This window comes from Wyeomyia smithii, chromosome 3 (assembly GCF_029784165.1).
Source record: "Wyeomyia smithii strain HCP4-BCI-WySm-NY-G18 chromosome 3, ASM2978416v1, whole genome shotgun sequence".
Lineage (NCBI taxonomy): Eukaryota > Metazoa > Arthropoda > Insecta > Diptera > Culicidae > Wyeomyia > Wyeomyia smithii.
This window is the reverse complement of record NC_073696.1, coordinates 21,347,232-21,365,815: the sequence shown is the minus strand read 5'-3', so window position 1 is coordinate 21,365,815 and position 18,584 is coordinate 21,347,232. Positions and strand designations below refer to the sequence as shown.

Below are 18,584 nucleotides of genomic sequence, written 5' to 3'. Positions count from 1 at the left end.
ATCTACAACATCTTGGCACCATTGGATAACAATCAGAGCATCGAAAAAAAGTTCGGTTCCGGATGGCCGACGACCCTGAGCGACAAGAAGCTCTAAATGATGCTGAAGAGGAAGACCGAGGGAAAGTGGCTACAAGGTACCTGACGAATAGAGACATATATGTAAGGAGTCCCGTCCACTGTTCTTGGAGCTGTAGGCTATGACGCAGCTGCAGCGGCTGAATAAGATAGTCAAGTAGATTTCGCCGGAGAATCGCGGCGTAACGGTGGAGATGTACGACGAGACCTATTTCATACAGGATGGCAACGACTGGTAGGGCACTTCGTATTTTACTTCCCCCACGAAAAAAGTCAGATCTGAGGTGAAGTTCATTTCACACACCAAGCTCCCTAAGAAGGTGCTGCTGTGGCAGACAATCAGTGAGAAGAAGATGTCAAAGCCGCTCTTCTTTCGCTTCGGACTGGCCGTGAACGGGTAAATTTATAGTACGAAGTGCCTGTTGTTGGAAGTTGCGTTGTTCATCTAGAAACACCATAGGATCAAGGATGCGGTGTTCTGGCCGAATCTGCCAATCGTTGGAGGAGATAGAGCGACTGAATATCGATGTGGTACCCAAGTCGGCGAACCCACCCAACGTCTCCCAGCTGCGTCCCATCAAGAATTTCTGGGAAAATCTGAAGCTAAGGATTTACTCCAACAATTTCGTCACGAAAACTAAGAAGGAATTGGCAAATTAAAAAAAGAAAGAATTCAAAAACATGGCTTAATATCCGAAAAAGTTCATTTTTTAATGCAAACGTTATTATAAAAACTTAACGCTTCAGACCATCAAGTTCCCCCAATCGAGTATATTACCTAACCTATTACAAGAAATACATTGACATAAGACAGGCTGTCGTAATTCTACTTTAACCTTGCGGTGTTCATATACATCCTCTCAACTTTTCACAACGTTTTTGCAAACAGTTTCGACCACATTTTCAGGTCGTTTTTGACTTTATTTTTGAAACTTTCTTTACAACAGTTTTGAACCCAGATTAATTTATATAAAAACTGCATTTAAATTACAGTAACCTTTTTAATTGTGGCGAAATTGTAAACAACAGTTTTAGTAACATTTTTGATGACACTTCAGGTAACTTTTTTAGACAACATTTCAGAAAATATTTTTTCAACAGTCTGTGTAATCTTCTGCGACATTTTGAACAAGATTTAACTTTTTCTTTAATTTTTGACCATACTTTTTATCAACATTTAAATAATAATTCAACACTTTTTTCGCTGAATTTTTACTGCATTGAAATTTTCTAAAACATTTCTATCGGTATAGTTGTCACTATTGCTGGCAACAGTGTTGGCAACATTTATAATTATATTTTCAACAATACTTTTGGAAAAAAATACTAAACATTGAATAAAGTTTTGACATCACTTCAAGATACATGTCAAATTGATTATGACGTTGACAATACTCGCTTTTTTAGTACATTTTTGAACAAACATGTGCAGCGAGAAATACGACTTTTTTTCTTTTTTCGTAATAACAGTTCTTAACAAAAATAGAATTAACTAGAGAGATATAAAACGAAATAACATCGTCAAACGAATGACAGTGTGCGTCTCTTCGATGCAGCGAATGTTATTCGACCATTTGCTCTGTATGCGAGAGCCGACGGTCGATCTACATTTACGAGCGAAAGCCTACTTTAAATTTTCAAATTTTGGTGCAACGTAAGAATTAACGAATATCTATTAAACAGGACACAAGCACTTATGATTCTTACAATGTAAGAATTACCATTTTTAACCGACCCGTTTCAAGTAAGCTGTTACATCTCTACAAGGCGATGTCCAAGCCCACTGTTGACCGTTTACAAACCCGGCTATAAAGACAACGTTGAATTCGACGGCTTGTCATCGATCTGAATCTATATTTATTGGATCTGTCCATAATATTCTGGCAATTTGTATTTCTAGATTCAAGAGTGCAGTTTGCAAGCGGGTTAAGATTCATCGACTGAGGGGTCAAAGACAATGCTGTTTATTATAAAACGGAAGTTTGGGAGAAAATTATTAACCTAAGTCTTTGAAAACTCTTCGGAGATTACCACCATGTGTTCCAACAAAACAGTCCACCAGCGCAAACTGAGAACTTGGTTCAAGGTGTAGGGACAATTGTGGTTCATGACCACCTATTTGAAAAAAATTCTCTCTTTCCGGACAACATTTTTGAGAACATTTGAAAAAAATAGTTGAAGAGGTTGTATATAAGACACGACTGCAAGATAAACGCAGAATTACGACAGCCTGTCTTGTATCAATGTATTTCTTGCATTAGGTTCAGGAATAAGATCGATATGTTTTCATGCTGACCCTGTTGAAAGAGAGATGAAAAGAAAATGTGCATTTGCTAGCATTAGGTTCAGGAATAAGATCGATATGTTTTCATGTTGACCCTGTTGAAAGAGAGATGAAAAGAAAATGTGCATTTGCTAGCTTTTATTTAGTAGCACACTTAGTAGCTGATGATGTTCTGAAGATGATAGGAAATGCTTCCGAGATAACAACAGAGCGTAAATCATATCGCACGTCTCTTGCAAGTGGCAATCTGCAATGACGACAAAATTGCCGAGTTTGCTTGGAAGGAAGACAATCAAACTATTCTCTTGTCGGATGAAAGTAGATGCCAAGAGTGCAACTATTGCGTATTGCATATTGCCTATGTGCGACTGGAAAAAAATACTGTTCGTGCTAGTGGTGACTGGTAGTACTACATGAAAGTTAAAAGTTCGAAATTCTCCTGTAACGTCTAGCTATAATCATCTTTTTTAAGACGTTACATTCTTTTAAATGAACTGTTGTGAATTTTCTAAAACGGATTAGCGTAGCGTAGCGTAGCGTAAGCACGGTATATTTCGTAGATTGCAGACTGATGACTAACGCACCCACTCGGATTGTATGAGGTACAATGTTTGGGAGTAACATTTAAACCAATCTGAGTTGAAGTAGGCCCGATAGTCATAAGTGCTGGCCACGCCCATCTTTACCGTAGCTTGGGGATATTAAAAAGGATACTGATGATGTAATACTTACTTAATGAGAGGCCAACGACTCAGTGACACTCTCGTAAGTACTACGGAGTTGGATTAAGGGGTTTAGGTTGTTGACGCAAAAACTATCTATCAAAATTGACAAACTGGCAAAATTTCATGCATTAAAAGCCCTTAAAGTATATAAAAATGCAAACATGCACTTGAGCCAAAACATGTTCCTAAATTCGATCTCAAACCGCCAAACTTATCATAGTACAGTTGTAGTGTATTCATGTCACGCTGCTACAACGATTATTTGTAATTATAAGAACTATTCAGCTGCAACATTTAACCAAAAGCTTGAAAAATCGAAAAACAAAAGCTCATAGAAACTTTGTTCTGAAAAATTTCGGGAAAGCATCCAAACATATTGTCCCATATCGTAATGAGCAATGGTATGAAATTATATATTTAGTCAAATTTTTCTCGGCTTGGTCAAAATACTAACGGGACCGATCCGCCATGCGCGGTTAAACAGTTCAAAACATATATCACAAACACTCAAATTGCAATTTAAAGTAAATGGTGTTATTCAATACAATTCTACGAAATGTCAAAAGTGTTATTTTGTGTTGCGTCCTGCGCCTCAAACACGAATTGAAACAACATGTCAACACATTATCAAAAAACGCACTCGTCGATTACTGGAAACAAACGCGCAGCGCATAATTGAAAACAAAAAAAAACGAGATTCATCGCACCCGGACTCAGCTTGGCAGCTTGGCAGCTTGGTAATAAAAAAATGTTCTACATGCCTAAAACACTTCATACGCCAAACAGATCATTCACACATTTATACTCCCTGTTGTGAATTTTCTAAAACGGATCCAGCATTAATAGCAGAACGTACCGGACCTTTTCGGTCGAAATTGGATTAGTTTCGTAAAAACCGCTGGTTATGCAGTGCGTGGAACTTCACAGATTCCGATGAGGGATGAAAGAAAAAGTCCTCGTACACAGAGAAGTCCGGAAAATTGTTCGAATTTTTTTCCAATTTACTTTCTTTGATTAACAGCTCACCGCGGGCAATCACCATGAACGTGAATATTTGGTCCATTCTACGGTACATTTTTGTCTCAATAACAGAGAGAAGCGATCATATTGCTCTGTTATTGATACAAAGATCATACTGTTAAGTTTGCTGTTTTTTTGAGATAAATCAAATCTGATTGTTGTGTGATGTAGCTTAAGAAAATGTTGATCCAATACTAACATTAACAAGTTTTTTTTTTTCAATTTTGCGACTTGGTCTACTCTGTTTTAACTTCGACCATTTGTAAATTCCTCCTTGGGTCGCTCCTTGTTGTAAATTTCGAATGCTTGACGGTTGGATATTATAATAGCACACATGAACTACATTATCATTAACATGGTTACCATAAAAGCGCAAGATTTACCCTCTTCTGGATCATTTGTCATAATCCTTTGCTGAACAGCGAAATCGAAGAGTTATTTTTTTAAATGAAATATAAATGTAGTTTGCTCCTTATCGGTAAGACTTTATTGTTCGTACATCGAATACGAAATATTAATATCAATACTTCTACACACCGGTCATCTCTTCAATCCAACTCCTGATCAGTGGGAACGCTACACGAGCAAACACCCCCGGTGATCCACCCAGGCAGTCGGTAGTACCCCACGATACGATGCCAATCTGTCGTCCACCGGTTACCAGCGGACCTCCGCTATCACCACCGCAGGCATCTCTGCCTGGTTCACTGGCACACAGCATACTGCCGAGAGAAAAATGAAATGTTCCAATTTGTTTCCACTATTTATGAATAACAAGCCCGATACTCACTCATCCGTTACCCATCCCGAGGGCCATTGAGCAGCACAAACGTCCTGATTCACAACGGGAATATCTACTGACTGTAAATTGACTGGCAACGATCCAGGAACAGACTATAAAACCAAGAAATAAATTTAATCATTATTTACAACACGAAAGCACCAATATACCGTGAGTCCCCATCCAGAAACTACGGCACGTGTTCCATCGGGGTAGTAGGTTTCGGCAGGAACCAATGCGATCGGAACAATGTTTACACCCTCCAGAGTCTCAACGGTATGCAGTAGACAGACATCGATTTCCAGTGTGTCGTCATTATACTCCGGGTGGTTCTCAATCCTATCAACGGCGAAGACTACCCCTCCTTCGAGACGACTGCTGGAACCACCACGCAGTGTAATTATCGATACATCAGGAAGCGGGAAGGTACAGTGAGCTGCCGATAGCGCCCAGTGGTCCGAAATGACCGAAGCTCCACAGGAGTGAGATCCTCCGCGCTGCAACGACAGTTGGTATGGATAGTTTTCGATGTCGACATCAACACCACCAACTATGCGACCCATAAACGGAGGTCTTTCGATCGGCTCCGTTAACCTGTAGTATGCCGTCGGCATTCGTTTGTTGTACTGCAACCAAAGATCCTCGTTTGGTCCAGCAGCTGTTGCTGCAATACAGAGGCAGCTCACTAATAGTGCGAATAACTTCATCCTGTGCCTGAGGTTTGTCAACCGAGCTATGAATCAGATTTCACAGTCGCTCTTAATTTTTAAGCATTACCTACGAAAGCCAGATGATTGATAAGGAACGTATCATGTACGATAAGATAATCTCATGGGAGATTCCATGGCTAGCGTATTGACTGTTCGCGATTGGATTGTGAACGTCAGCCTAATCTTGGATATTTGGGACGAGTCGGAAACCCCGATACATTGATTTGGGTATTTCAATTGTACCTCGGAGAGGAAATCCCGCATTCATATTAAGGGCAGTGGGTGCACCCACCGAGAAGTTCCGAAGTTGGCCATAAAAATGTCAAAAATTACTGGTTACTGATTTACCTCGTGGGTAACTGCATTTTTTACTGGCAAACAGCAGAGCAAAAAAAACAGTTCATCACAATCGCCATCTCACTATGTAAAATTATACATTCGGCGGTATCTTCAGTAGGCGCTCGGGACACGACGGTAGCATCAATTTTCTTCGGTTGTTTTTGGCGTACAAATCAATCTGTTCCGTGGACATTCGAGAAAAAGCAAAAAACGGAACCAAAAGTTCAAACTTCATTCCACCTCTGGCGGTGGCACGTCGTGTTTCTATGCCGACGAAGGGAAGTCATCTATTTTCAGTACGATTTTCTCGGTCACACGACAGTCCGGTAGGCAGAGGGATGGCAGCGGGGAGTGTGAAATGTTCACACAGTAGGCTTATAACCGTCAGCCGTCTCGGTCGGAAGTTGTTTTGGTGTTCGCGCTATAATTGCTCAATTTTGACGGTTAGATTAGTTGCTTTGGGTGAATTTGAATATAATGATCACATTGTACCACTAATATCAAAATGTCACAAAACCAACGGAGTGGATGCGGAACACCCAAAATCCTTTGCATATTGCATTATTTAAGTTGAATCGTCCTGAAAATGCTGGAATATAAAACGAACATTTTTGGTTCTGCTTAAACTTTTGACTTTTCGACAGGTTTAGTAATTATGTTTAGTAGTTGAAGTCTGCGTGAAATTGTGTCTCAAAAGCTTTGATGTCTACCAAAATGTTGTCTATGGACGAGTTGTAGAAAATTAATTTCTTGACTTGAAACAAAGGGTTCGACGAATTAAAATAAACGCCACTGGTTGAACCGTTCCTCACCCTATAAACTGAAAAAAAGATAACTACTTTTTGATCCTGAATGAAAAAGTTAAATAACAGTTCGCTACTTTATTATTGCCGTTATCTTCCCATTTTTGGCAGCCGCCAACCGCGGTTAATCTAATTATGGCACACAATAACTCAAACCGAAGTGACCAGAATCGGTTCTTTTTCCCAGCAATCTTTTTCTCACTAGAACGCAAACAATCACGAAGGTAATGCGGAAATTTGATCTAATCGGGGAACAGTTAAAAATTAACCACCTCTCCTAGAATAACTGGCCAATTAATGTTCTGAAACAAACGGGCTGAGAATCCACACGATCGTGGAGAAATTTTATTGTAATATTATTTCATCTTTTTAATATTCGAATCGTGCCTCACGTGCTCCTTCCTCGCCAGCAGCCCGAGCACGCGCAAGAATTCAGTACGGCGTACTTTCGCTCGATCGCTTGAACCTCGACGACGAACGCCGAGGGGGGATCTGATAGACCATAAAATTGCCATAAAAGCGCTCGTGGCCGGTGGACAATGGAGCACGGGCACGAGTACGTTCAGATGTCTTCGTACACAATAAAATGGAAAAATCAGATAGCAGCTGGTTCTTCTCATGAATGAACACACGGCCGTCGTTGTGACAACCGCAGAAGTAATCACTTCCCGAGAAATGATGCTCACAACTGCGGGATCCGTGCATATCGTTATACCGGTAATTGACCGCGTGGAAATCTGCCGCTCAGTTTCACTTGGAAGAGCGTTGTTTTTTATATTTCGGGCTTGTTGTATTGTTGAAATTTTGTGAAATTGTTTTATCTGTTCGCTTGCCTACGCAAGATTATCTGAGCATATGTGCACCGTTCGATTGGCAGGTTTGGAAGCTATTAGCCTAGATTTTTTTATTCCCCGAGAGTCGCAGGGGACGGCCGCCAGGTGAAATTGAAAGTTCCCCTTGTGAAAGAAGCCCAGCCTTTCGAAGAAATCACAAGTAATCGCTGGCAATTTTATCGTTTGAGTTTGAATACAAGGCTACGGGTTGGCGCATCCATCGGTTCGTTAGGAAAAAAAACTTAATTACTCCGGCAGGTAACCCAGTATCCCGAATTTATCCGATGCCATACTGTTGGACCAGCGAAGAGTGAAATTATTACTTATCGACTCTATCACCGTTTTGCATAATCGAGGTCATAATCCATTATTGTTTCGTCACCTGGTTGCAACATTTGTGGATTTTCATATCACACACTGCCATGTGATAGTGAAAATTCCCGCTGACTGACTGTCTGAAATTACATCTTGTTAGAACGAACTGTTTTCACTTAGCGGAGAAATCGAACACGAGAGGCAATCACTACATTAGATTGCACTGCAGAAGTGCGAAATCTGTTTTGAGCTTTCTTCTAGCTGCTTTCCAAAGAAAGTGCACAATAATGTACCGATTTGTATGCGCGTTTAGTTTAACGTGATGAAATACGCGCGTTAGTGGGGAGAGAAGCGCTATAAACATCATTACCGCTTTATCTTTTTTTTTTCACTCTTCAGCCATCAGCAATTCTCTAATATCCGATGACCCCCAAACGACCAGAGATGGAGCAAAACGCTAAAGTGTTAACATCATCTGATGGATGATGGGAAGAGAGACCCAGTGGCGAAGTGCAGCATCATCATCGGTGGAGATCTCCCACTAGCGCTTTCTGCTTTCGATAGTTCTGCGGCGCAGCCAAGTATTTAGTTGCATTTCCTACTCGCCGTATATCAGCTTCTCGGGATCTATTCATGCTTGGCTAACGGTTGTCATCATAGTTGTAGGTTTTTTTCCTCTACTGTCTCTAGTAGATTATCTTTTTCATGAGGCTTTGTTGATTGCTTCTGTCGCAGCGCTTTTTCTTGTTCAGTTTATGCCAATTCAAGTTCTCACGAATCGCCAAATTTATGGAGAAAAATTTAAATCATTTGCCTATCATAAAAGGTGTCTGCATAAAACTTCACCCAAAATTACATGAATATTCAAATTTGTTCAACAGTTGGAGGGCTCGATCTCATAATTAATCGAAAAAAAAAAAAACAAAACTCATTAGCTAAAACACGCGTTCGAAAGTTGTACGAGAAGGTTCTGACGAAGTCCAACATCCTTACTTGCTCATGGACGACGAAACATACGTGAAGATGGATTTTGGACAGCCATGGCATCTAGCCACAGCACGGCGTGATGTCCCCACCAAGTTCAAGTTCGTTTTCGCTGATGAATTTTCACGAAAATAACGATCCAGCTGGAATTCTCGGCTGTGGACGGTTTTTATCACGAACAAGCAAGAAAGACTGCCTCAAAAAGCGCGTTCTACCGCTTATTAAAAATTTATCGTAGCTTGTTCCGTACTCACTTTACTTTTACGGCGACAAACCGATTATCGACCCAGTGCCAAATCCAGAATACGTCGCCATGTCACTCGGTCTTGGGCAGCTCTCTTCCAATCGCCTTTAAAACCTATTAAAAGGGCATCCTCGACGAAAGCTTGGGTGCGGGGTCTACCCCGAATTCAACGGCCTTCATCAGGATGCTAAATTCAATTTTTGCCGGTCCTTCCTCCGTTATTCTAGCTACAAAACCAGCCCACTGAAGCCTGCTGTATTTTCTCCGCTTGAGTTTATCCGCCGGTTTTGTTGGAAAACCATGTTCGAGCATAATTCGAATTAACTCATTCCTCTTAATTAAGTCGTACGCTGCCCTGAAATCAATGAACAGACGGTGCTTCCGCAGGTTCTCGAAATTTATCGAGGGTTTGTCGCAAGGCGAACATTCGGTTCGTAGTGAAGCGTCCCCCTCGAAAGCCACAGTGGGATTCGCCAACAAAGGTTTCCTGCAATGGCCTCAGTCTGTGGAACAGGATGCGGGAGAGCATTTTGTATACAGTATTGAGAAGAGTTATGCCCCAACAACTACTACAGTCCAGGTGGCCTTTTTTGTAGATTAGGCATATGGGACCCTCCAACCAGTCCAAGGGCAACTCTTCTTCAGACCACACTGGCACAATACAATTGTTCGTTCCCGATTTGCAGGTTTTCAGCTCTTCAACTGCTTTCTTCACCTCGTCCATGGATGGTGAATCCACAGGTTGCCCGTCATTCTCAATATCCATTCTACTCCTTTCGACTCCCGGCCACCTCTGATTTATCGGTAATCGGTAATCCCCTCTCTGTCGTTGCACATGACAGGTTTCGGTTCCTGATGCTGTTAATCTTTTTGTAGAAACTCCTCGCATCGTACATGGAGAAGCAGCCTTCCGCCTCCGCAAGCACACGTTTAATGGAAACGTTTCTTCCGGCGATGAAGTCTCTTTTCAGCGGCTCTAGCTGCTCGATTTCTCCCTCGGCTCTGACGTGTCACAGGCAGTTGCCTACATGTGACCTCTGGCGCGGTTCTTCTCCTCCGTCGCTTGCTCACACCCAGCATCAAACCACTTATTGGATGTGGTTGTCGCAATTGTACGCAGTCGTGTAGGTCCCCTCCAACTTGCTCATCGATTCACTCGTCAACTTTCTTCTGCGAGTACTCTCCAGCCACTCCTCCCGTTGATAACTGCTGGAATCTCAACTGTGTCTTCGTCGTTGTCCTCGATTTCAATACGTTGGACAATCCGGGAGCGAATCTTGCATGCCATGAAATAGTGGACAGAGTCAACGTTGGGTCCTCTGAGCGACCTTATTTGTTTTTTTTTTTTTTTGAAGTGCTACTGCGACAAGAATGATTGTCTTTTGCTGCTGGCCCCGATTGCTTTACACAGATTACAGGATGCTTGAACTCATTGATGGAGTTGTAGGCCTGTGCTCCGATTCGGAACAACATGCTTGATGAAACCAGTGACCGTTTTGGGATCGGTGCTCCATACCTGGTATGGAGTTGAGAGGTAACTTCCGAAGAAGTTGAACCTTAATAAAGTAAGAGCTCCACAAAAGCAGAGCAAATGCGCAGAGCTCTCAGGTTAAGCGTTGCAGAAGCGGCAACACCGAACGATCTGTGTCAATCACCCTATATAAAACCATGTTGGATTTTGCTTTCATACAGTCTGAGAATTTTGTTACCAAAGGTGTTAGCTTGAGCTCTTTCAGGATCGTTGTGTTTTTCCGCAGCCTCAGTGCACAAGGCTCTGACTCCTTCTTCACATGTAGATGAAACTAATGACTTCGTAGCCTAGCTGCGATAGCTTAGTGAGAAGAGCTTCTACCACCAGTGACTATAGCAGTGGAGAGAGAACTGCTCCCTGAGGATGCAGCTGTGATCTTCCTGCTCGAAAGCATCGCTTGAATCTGATTGTAGTATTATCGACTCCTTTATTTTATAGAGCCGTGTGAATTGATGCGAAGGCCGTGTTATCGAAAGCTCCCTCAGTATCGAGAAAAGCGCAGACCGCTGTTTTCTTTTTATTTCGGTGTCTTTTCGATCTTCGTCACTAGGCGATGAAAAGCGGTTTCTGTAGATATGCCTTGTTGATTGGCATATTGATGCTTATGCAGAGGCAAATTCTTCAGAAACTCGCTGCGGATGTAGTTAACCGTAATTTCCTCCATCAACTTGAAAAGCGTTGGCGTCACACTTATAAGTCTAAAAGCCTTTGACAATGTTTCATATTTTTTGCCTAGCTTTGGTATCAACACCACCTTAACGTTCCGCGAGCTGACCGGTATATGCGCCAGAGTAAAGCTAGCTCGAGAAAGGTTGATGAGTTCGGACATGATGACTCCATCCGATTTTTGCAGGAAGATTGTTAGAATTGGTCCCGGTGACCTTATAGGTTCAAGAGAGCTTAGTGCTCAGTTGATAGAAGTCTCCGTGAACAGTCGACGAGCAGGCACTGCGGAGTCACATGACGTCATGCGTCATAATCCGAGGCGAGTCACAAACTCCTCAACCTTCGACCCGGTTGTCACTGTCGAGCCAGGAAAGTGAAAGTTTTTAAGAACATCCAGCGTTTCTTTGGTAGCGACAGTCATACTTCCGTCTTCCCTTTTCAAATGCCCAAGACCATTCGTGTTATCTTTGGACATCGCTTTTTGTAGTCGCGTAGCCTCAGGCAGAGTCTGAATGTCTTCACAGAATCGAACTCTGGATCTCCTTTTGGCGACTGAGCGACCTTACGTCTGTAACGTCTAAAAAGTGTCTACCATCGATCAGAACATGGTCGGTCATGGCTGCCGCTTTAGATGTAGCTGGCGAGGCACCGCATATTATGATTCAGCCACCCACTTCGAGTCTGACGCAGTTTTTTCGCCGCCCCTAACATGAGGACATAGCCGCGTATGATCTTCCTCACCAGTCGGGATACGACCAAAGTTTCCACCGAGGGTAGGTTACCCGATCTTCGCTAAGGTTACTCGTATCCCGGTCGGCACCACGTGGAAGTTGGGATAGGAGTTGCTGAACAGAGGTAGACGACCGCAGTACGGTCGTAAGTGACACGTAACGTACTGTCTTGCCGTTTCAATCCTGCCCCTTCTTAAAGGCCCACTCGCATCCTACAGTTTTCCTGACAAGTGGTAGAGACACTAGCTCCCACTTTTGGTTGTCCCGTAACGACTGCGGCTCCTCCTTCATCGCTTTTCGTCAAGCTTCTAATTACTGGTGTGACACTGGTGACTTCCCCGTAACGTTGTGGTTGGTTGCCAATGGTGGATCTCATCGGGTTACGGCTCGGTGGTTCAATGTTCATACCAGTTTTGTCCTCATCTTCTTGATTTGATGGCTCGGTACCGTCGCCATCATCGCCATAGGAATCGCCACCGACAGCGGTATCGTCGCTTTCACCGTCGTCATTACTTACCTCTTCTACACCGTGTGTGGAATTATTTTAGAATGTAAAAATGAAAAAACAGTTTCAAGCTGCTCGGTGGAAGAAATGCCGTCCACTGCAACAAAATTCATGATTAAGAGTGTATACTAGTTGTCTCAATTTCTTGTATTTGTATTGTATTTTCTTGGATCCCTGAATTTGTTTGTCACGAGCTCCTCTTAACGTATTTAAACACAATTTGTTTATGATCCGATAATAATTGTTCTTCCGACAAGTGCCAATTCTCAATCATACCAAATACTTTCGAGCTACAACGCGTTAGAACTTGTCTTGTCTATTACTGGTAACAAATGTTGTTTGCAGTGTTGATCAAGCGCAGCAACTTCTTTGGGAGGAATCTCAACGTTGTCTACAGGGAAACAGGCAAAAGTGACGATGATTTCCGTTATTCCTTGGGTTTCCGAAACCTCCAGTTGTATTGCCACGACGCACAGTGCGTTGAGCCATAGACAAAAATCGTTCTTCTTTCTTTTTTATTTGGATGCACCAAGTACCCAGAAGTGTTCACAGATATCTCTTGGGTTGTGAACAAGTATTGGTGAGCTTTGGGAAGCATCACAAATACTAATACAAGCATAGCAAGCGTTAGCGTTCAGAGCAATCATTAGTTTCACATTTCGTGCTCCATTGTCGCTCGTTTTCTGAACGTTGGTAAAACTTAATTACTTCGTGTATTCCAATAACACAAAATGGAAAATAACAATCAAGGTTAGTGCAATATATTTCATTGATAGAGAGACTTGGTTTCGATTGCGCGTATGATTAATCGGTATCATGAGTTGGTGAAGGTATTAATCCTTAAAAAAACGCGAACTCAAACTTTCGTTAGCGTTTTGAAAAAGTTCCACCGAGTTCCTCTCTAAAACATACATCAAAAGTTTGCTTGAAGTGTCCTCTACAAAATATATAAAAATTAGCTGCAACTTCCTGCAACTCTGAGAGATTTTTTATTTTTCGTATGTCAATGCCGATCGCTCGTGAAGCGGCAGATATTTGAAAACTGGTTTAACTGCAATGCAAGCAAAAGAACACCATGTTTATTTCGTTATTATCTCTACCAGAAGACACAGTTGAGCATGTTTATGAAAATTTGCACAGTTTTCTGCTGTATATTGTCCGAAATTGAACTCGAAATGGGAGAAATGCAATAGAATAAAAAAGTATTTTATGAAAAAGCATGAAATTTTGTTGGAGTCACCGCTTGCTCTTCCTCGATTCGGTGAGAATGATAATTATGAATACAGCCACATTTCTTCTAGTAGTTGGACCAAGGCTTTCAGATTAGAGCTACGTTTAGATTATCCCTGGTGAACCTGCAACGTAGGACGCTGCTAGGTTCACCTGAATAAATTTTATTTTATTTCCATTGTTGTTTTGATTTTCCTTCTGCAGGGGCGTGAGATTATCCCTCTGATTAAAATGGATTCTAAAACACGGTGCTCCCACAGACCGTTATTATAAAAAAAATGCACCAAAGAATCTGAGTACATCATACGATTCGTTATGACGTCCAGAATCTCTGGTCAAAATTTCAAAATCATCGTACGGTACATTTTTGAGAAATGCCCTTACGAAGGTCGTAAAGTACAAAAAACTGATATTAATTTTTTTTGATAATCACAGAAAAAATTATAAAAAAACTGATTTTAAGAAGGGGTGTTCCACAAAAAAACTCTATTTTGTCGTGTTCAACGTACAGATAGGACATCGCAGTAATCAGCAATTATTTTTCTTTTAATGTTTTCCACAACTTTACCGGTATATTGAAAATTAGAAAAAATATTTTTTTTATTTAACTGTTAGGTGGATTGATCGAAAAACCAAAAATGCCAAAAGTAAGGCCTTGTTCTATGAAGTAATTTTGCTGAAGACATTGAGTACATAAAATCAATTTTTCATGGTCGAATCTAGAACGATCACGATTTTTCGAATTTAGACCACTGTGCACTGTGGGATTTTCAAATAAATCTTTCCACCAATTGTAAATGTCTTTAAATATAATACTTGGAATGTGTAGAAACTATTATGGAAGTTGTTTCATAACATTGTGGCTGAAAAACGTGTTTTACCTTGAGTATTTCGTCGTATATCACTTTTCTGTACTTTACGACCTTCGAAAAAGCATTACTCAAAAATGTACCGTACGATGATTTTGAAATTTTGACCAAAGATTCTGGACATCATAAAGAATCGAATGGTGTACTCAGATTCTTTGGTGCTTTTTTTATAATAACGGTCTGTGGGAGCACCGTGAAATGCTCTTCGATCGACCAGCAACGTTTGCAAGTTATCCAGAGTCTGAGGGGGCGGGGGGAGGGGTTCGTGAGTTACCTCTCTGGACATAAATGGGACTAATATTGATTGACTCTGGGTTTGAACAATTAGCGGTACCAAACTCTCTAGAATCACCATTCCACCCTTCGTTGAAGACTGCAGTTCTGGATTTGCCTTAGGTTTTGGTTTTGAGGAGAAAATGAAGCAACGTCTTCCAAGTGGATGGAAAAGCGACTAGCGTCATAAAAATTTCCATCAATTTTCATGTTTGTACAAATAAGTTCGTCCAGACTCCATTGATTTTTTAACTGTTGGAATTGAAAGAAAGTCATTTTAGCTGCAAAGAAAACTATTAAATTTAAGATAATTTTAGTAAAGTTTTATAAATTTTCATTATGCAAATAATTAGTTCATCAAATATGTAATATAAATAACTAACATAATTATTCGGTAACAAAATTGCAACACTGCTTAAGTAGCGAGATCGTATGCAAGATATCTTGTACGCGATTCAAGATTACGTATAAGATAGCTTTTATGCGGTTGCCAACCGTTGTGAAGCGGTCAATCAACTTGTGTGATCACTTTTATTCCGCAATACTAAGTAAGACTTACGATCACAATTTGTGGCACATCGTATTACACACTACGGTACACAAAATACACTTGTGAGTAGCACTGGTTTATGCAACTTCTTTAATAATCAAGTAGAATATCGTGAGCACAAAACCACAACAGAAGGCTATAAGCAGTGCAGCCAGATTCCCAACCTTTTTCTTTAATGATAAAAGCGTTGCCGGGCTTCGGCTCCTTTTAGTTTTCCCGGGCAAACTGCTGGCAATCTCTCAGTGATTTTTTCCTACCCAGTCCGACCTTCATCGCCTAATCCGTGTTTTATCCCTATTGTTCGACAGCATCGTCCAGGCTTCTCATTCGAGCGTGTCTCGAGGGCGGTTGGGAGGTTGTCGCACGACCTTGGAAGGCTCACTCTTCCTGGATCATCGCAACCATGAGATTTTCATACATATTTTGTCCGGTATTTGCAAGGCTGCTAAGCAATTGCTCCACTACAAAAGCTCATTCCGAATAACGTTTGTCACAAATCCGCTTCAACAAAACCGGTTCATCTACTGATGATGTTGTTGGAGCGCGTTGTAGGTTGTTGATTATCACTGATCAACGAGTCAATAATCGCCGAGGCCTTGGCATCTCCATCGGTCCAAACAGCAGTTTCCACAGAACGCCACAAGTCCTTCCGCACCATGAGGAGTTCCACTTTGATGCGTTGTTTGAGTTTTTCACCTTCTGTAGATTAAACAGACTTTTCTCCATCTTCCAATAAAAACTTCAGTTTCAGTCTTGCAGGAAACTTTCAGTGCTTATTCGTAACCTTTTCTGTTAGCAGTAGTGGGAATGAAGTAGAACTTGAATGGTTTTAATGGTTACTTACTAACAAATGAAACATTTTTCCATTCCAACATACAAAAGATTGCTTGCGATTTGATTCGATTCGTTGTTTGGATGCTTCGTTTCTATGCATTTTTCCAAACACTAAAAAATGTAAACAAAAGACGTTGAACAAAAATTCAACTTCTATTTTCAAGTTGCCTAAAAGAGTTAAGTAAGTTTTGTAATATTTGTGATATGTCGAAGAATATGTGACGTTATTTTAATTTGTATTTATTTTTGTTTCATATAATTAGAGTTCTGAGGATGGCTGAAAAAAAGTAAGCTGAAAAGTAAACTATATTGTGGTTTGTTTTATTAAATCTCACCGAAAAAAATCAATTAAGACCCGAGAAGAATAAAAGAGTTAACCGTAACCATTTTAATCTAAATTTGATGATGTTTAACTGAAATCGAGTTGGTCCTATGGAACAGACGTGTGAATTTCTAGTAATGATAATCTACCAATCGATTCCGCTATAATTCTTTCAAGCGCCAGCCAGTCTATGGTGGGTCGAACCAGAGCCAAACAAACATAAACATTGTGAACACCTCTTTCGAGCAGGTTCAACCTACCGCAGCTCTTCCACCAGTTCTTCCTAATTAACTTGCCAGATCAAGATAACGGCTTACTCCCGTCATCAGAATTCATAGCACTGCTTACTAGATCCCACCCAAATCAATCAACATGATTGAGTTTCGAATAAGCTGCAGGGGGAAAAGACGGGAACTACGAAAAAAAACTAACAGCTCAAGACCTGCCCACGTTTCCACGCCTATATTTATGAACTCGAAACGGTTAAATAAGGTGCAATCTCTGTTACATCGCTGCCAGCGGCCCCTCATCATTCGATTAATCTTGCCATGGCTTTTTGATCGAAATTACCGCCCTACTTTAGACTATAGTTAGTCGGTCTGACCAGCGCCACGGTCACTACCGTTGGTGTTGGTTGTGGAGTAAAAAATATCTTCTTACGGCGAAGAGAAAAAAGCAGTACACGGCAATTACTCTTGATTTTGAACCACACCTCAAAATTACACCTGAGCCATCATCTGTCATCATCATCTTTTGAAACGGCGTTGGCATCATTAATAGATGAATTTTAAATGCGGTCCTTCAGATTCTGATAACCGCATAACCTGAACTTAGATTGTACAACTGCGAAATGATGAAACTTTGCTCTGATATTTGTTTTAATATTGATTGTCTATGCAGTGTTCCGCATTTATCGGCTTTAGCAAAATTTTACGGTGATATTTTTGACATAACTAACATCATTTAAGCCTATTTTTTACCCATAAGCACATCCCATGTCGCATTCGAGGCTTGTGTTTGAAATTTAATTAGCTCCTGCAGAGTTTTTGGCGCTCAATTTAGACTAAGCTATATTTTAAGCAGTCATCCCGCTACGATACTGCACCTCTTCCGACATAATTTGTGCAAGAAATAGAGGCGCAATGGTAATTAGGTAATTATGGTAATGAATTTGTCGGAATAAGTTTGCAGTTGAACTACAATAAAGTTTTTTTTAAATTATTCATGATGCATTAAAGAGCAAACATGTATTAAGAAGGTAACTAACAGGCTCATAAAGCGTAACCATTTACAGAAATCAACAAAAACCTTCATTAACTTTGCTAAATGCGGGATATATCCGTTGATAAATGCCTGTTGCATTATACTGGAGAATTGGAACTTTTCAACAAAAATACCCAAATGCATTTCTTTCTCAACAATGCACTCGATCTAAATGAGCCTCGAGCACTTTTGCTAAACTTTAATTCAAGACCATTTGCGTTTTTTTCCCTGTTTTCTTCGCCAAATTAAAGTTCATGATTAACATTGGCTCGCAAGCCGAAGATCATGATCATCGTCGTCGTGCATTTCGCGGTCGTGCTCACGCTCGGCTAAACGAAACCGTAAATTGCATCACTTTGATAGTTATTTTTTCCTCCGTTGAACTTGCGAAGATATGATATTTATTGTTGCTGTTGAATGAAACTGGTCAAAAGATGACCGGCACTGTTAGGTGGTTGAATCACACGTTTGCTCTTTGCCCGCCGAACCACATTTCGTAGGTATGCACTCAATTTTCCGCAACGAAAACACGCAACCTCTTGCCACAAAGTGCCGGAGTTCGGCAGAACTCAGTTTTCCTTTTGTTCAAGATTTCATTTTTCTTTCCCGCAATTAGCCATTTCAGAGAAAACCGAACGATTTAGCAAATCGTTTCCAACTCGGAGCGCGGGAGAAAAAAAAATTTGAATGACCTA

The 18,584-nt window shown here is 40.9% G+C and overlaps 1 protein-coding gene across 1 annotated transcript; it reads right to left on the bottom strand.

The window, feature by feature from the left end:
- Window positions 1-4,579: 4,579 nt before the first annotated feature.
- LOC129730400 (trypsin 3A1-like) lies at window positions 4,580-5,606 on the bottom strand. The gene is made up of 3 exons (XM_055689713.1): window positions 5,058-5,606; window positions 4,897-5,000; window positions 4,580-4,828 (listed from the first exon to the last, which is right to left on the bottom strand). The coding sequence occupies exons 1-3, from the start codon at window positions 5,592-5,594 to the stop codon at window positions 4,636-4,638; spliced, it is 834 nt and encodes a 277-aa protein (XP_055545688.1). The 5' UTR covers window positions 5,595-5,606; the 3' UTR covers window positions 4,580-4,635.
- Window positions 5,607-18,584: the final 12,978 nt, after the last annotated feature.

Bases quoted from the DNA above. Each gene is read 5' to 3' on its own strand.
- LOC129730400 (XM_055689713.1), bottom strand. From the start codon at position 5,594: ATGAAGTTATTCGCACTATTAGTGAGCTGCCTCTGTATTGCAGCAACA. The intron at 5,001-5,057 runs GTATATTGGTGC...TTGGTTTTATAG, and splicing joins TTTCTGGATGGGGACTCACG to TCTGTTCCTGGATCGTTGCC. The intron at 4,829-4,896 runs GTGAGTATCGGG...TTCTCTCGGCAG, and splicing joins TCGGGATGGGTAACGGATGA to TATGCTGTGTGCCAGTGAAC.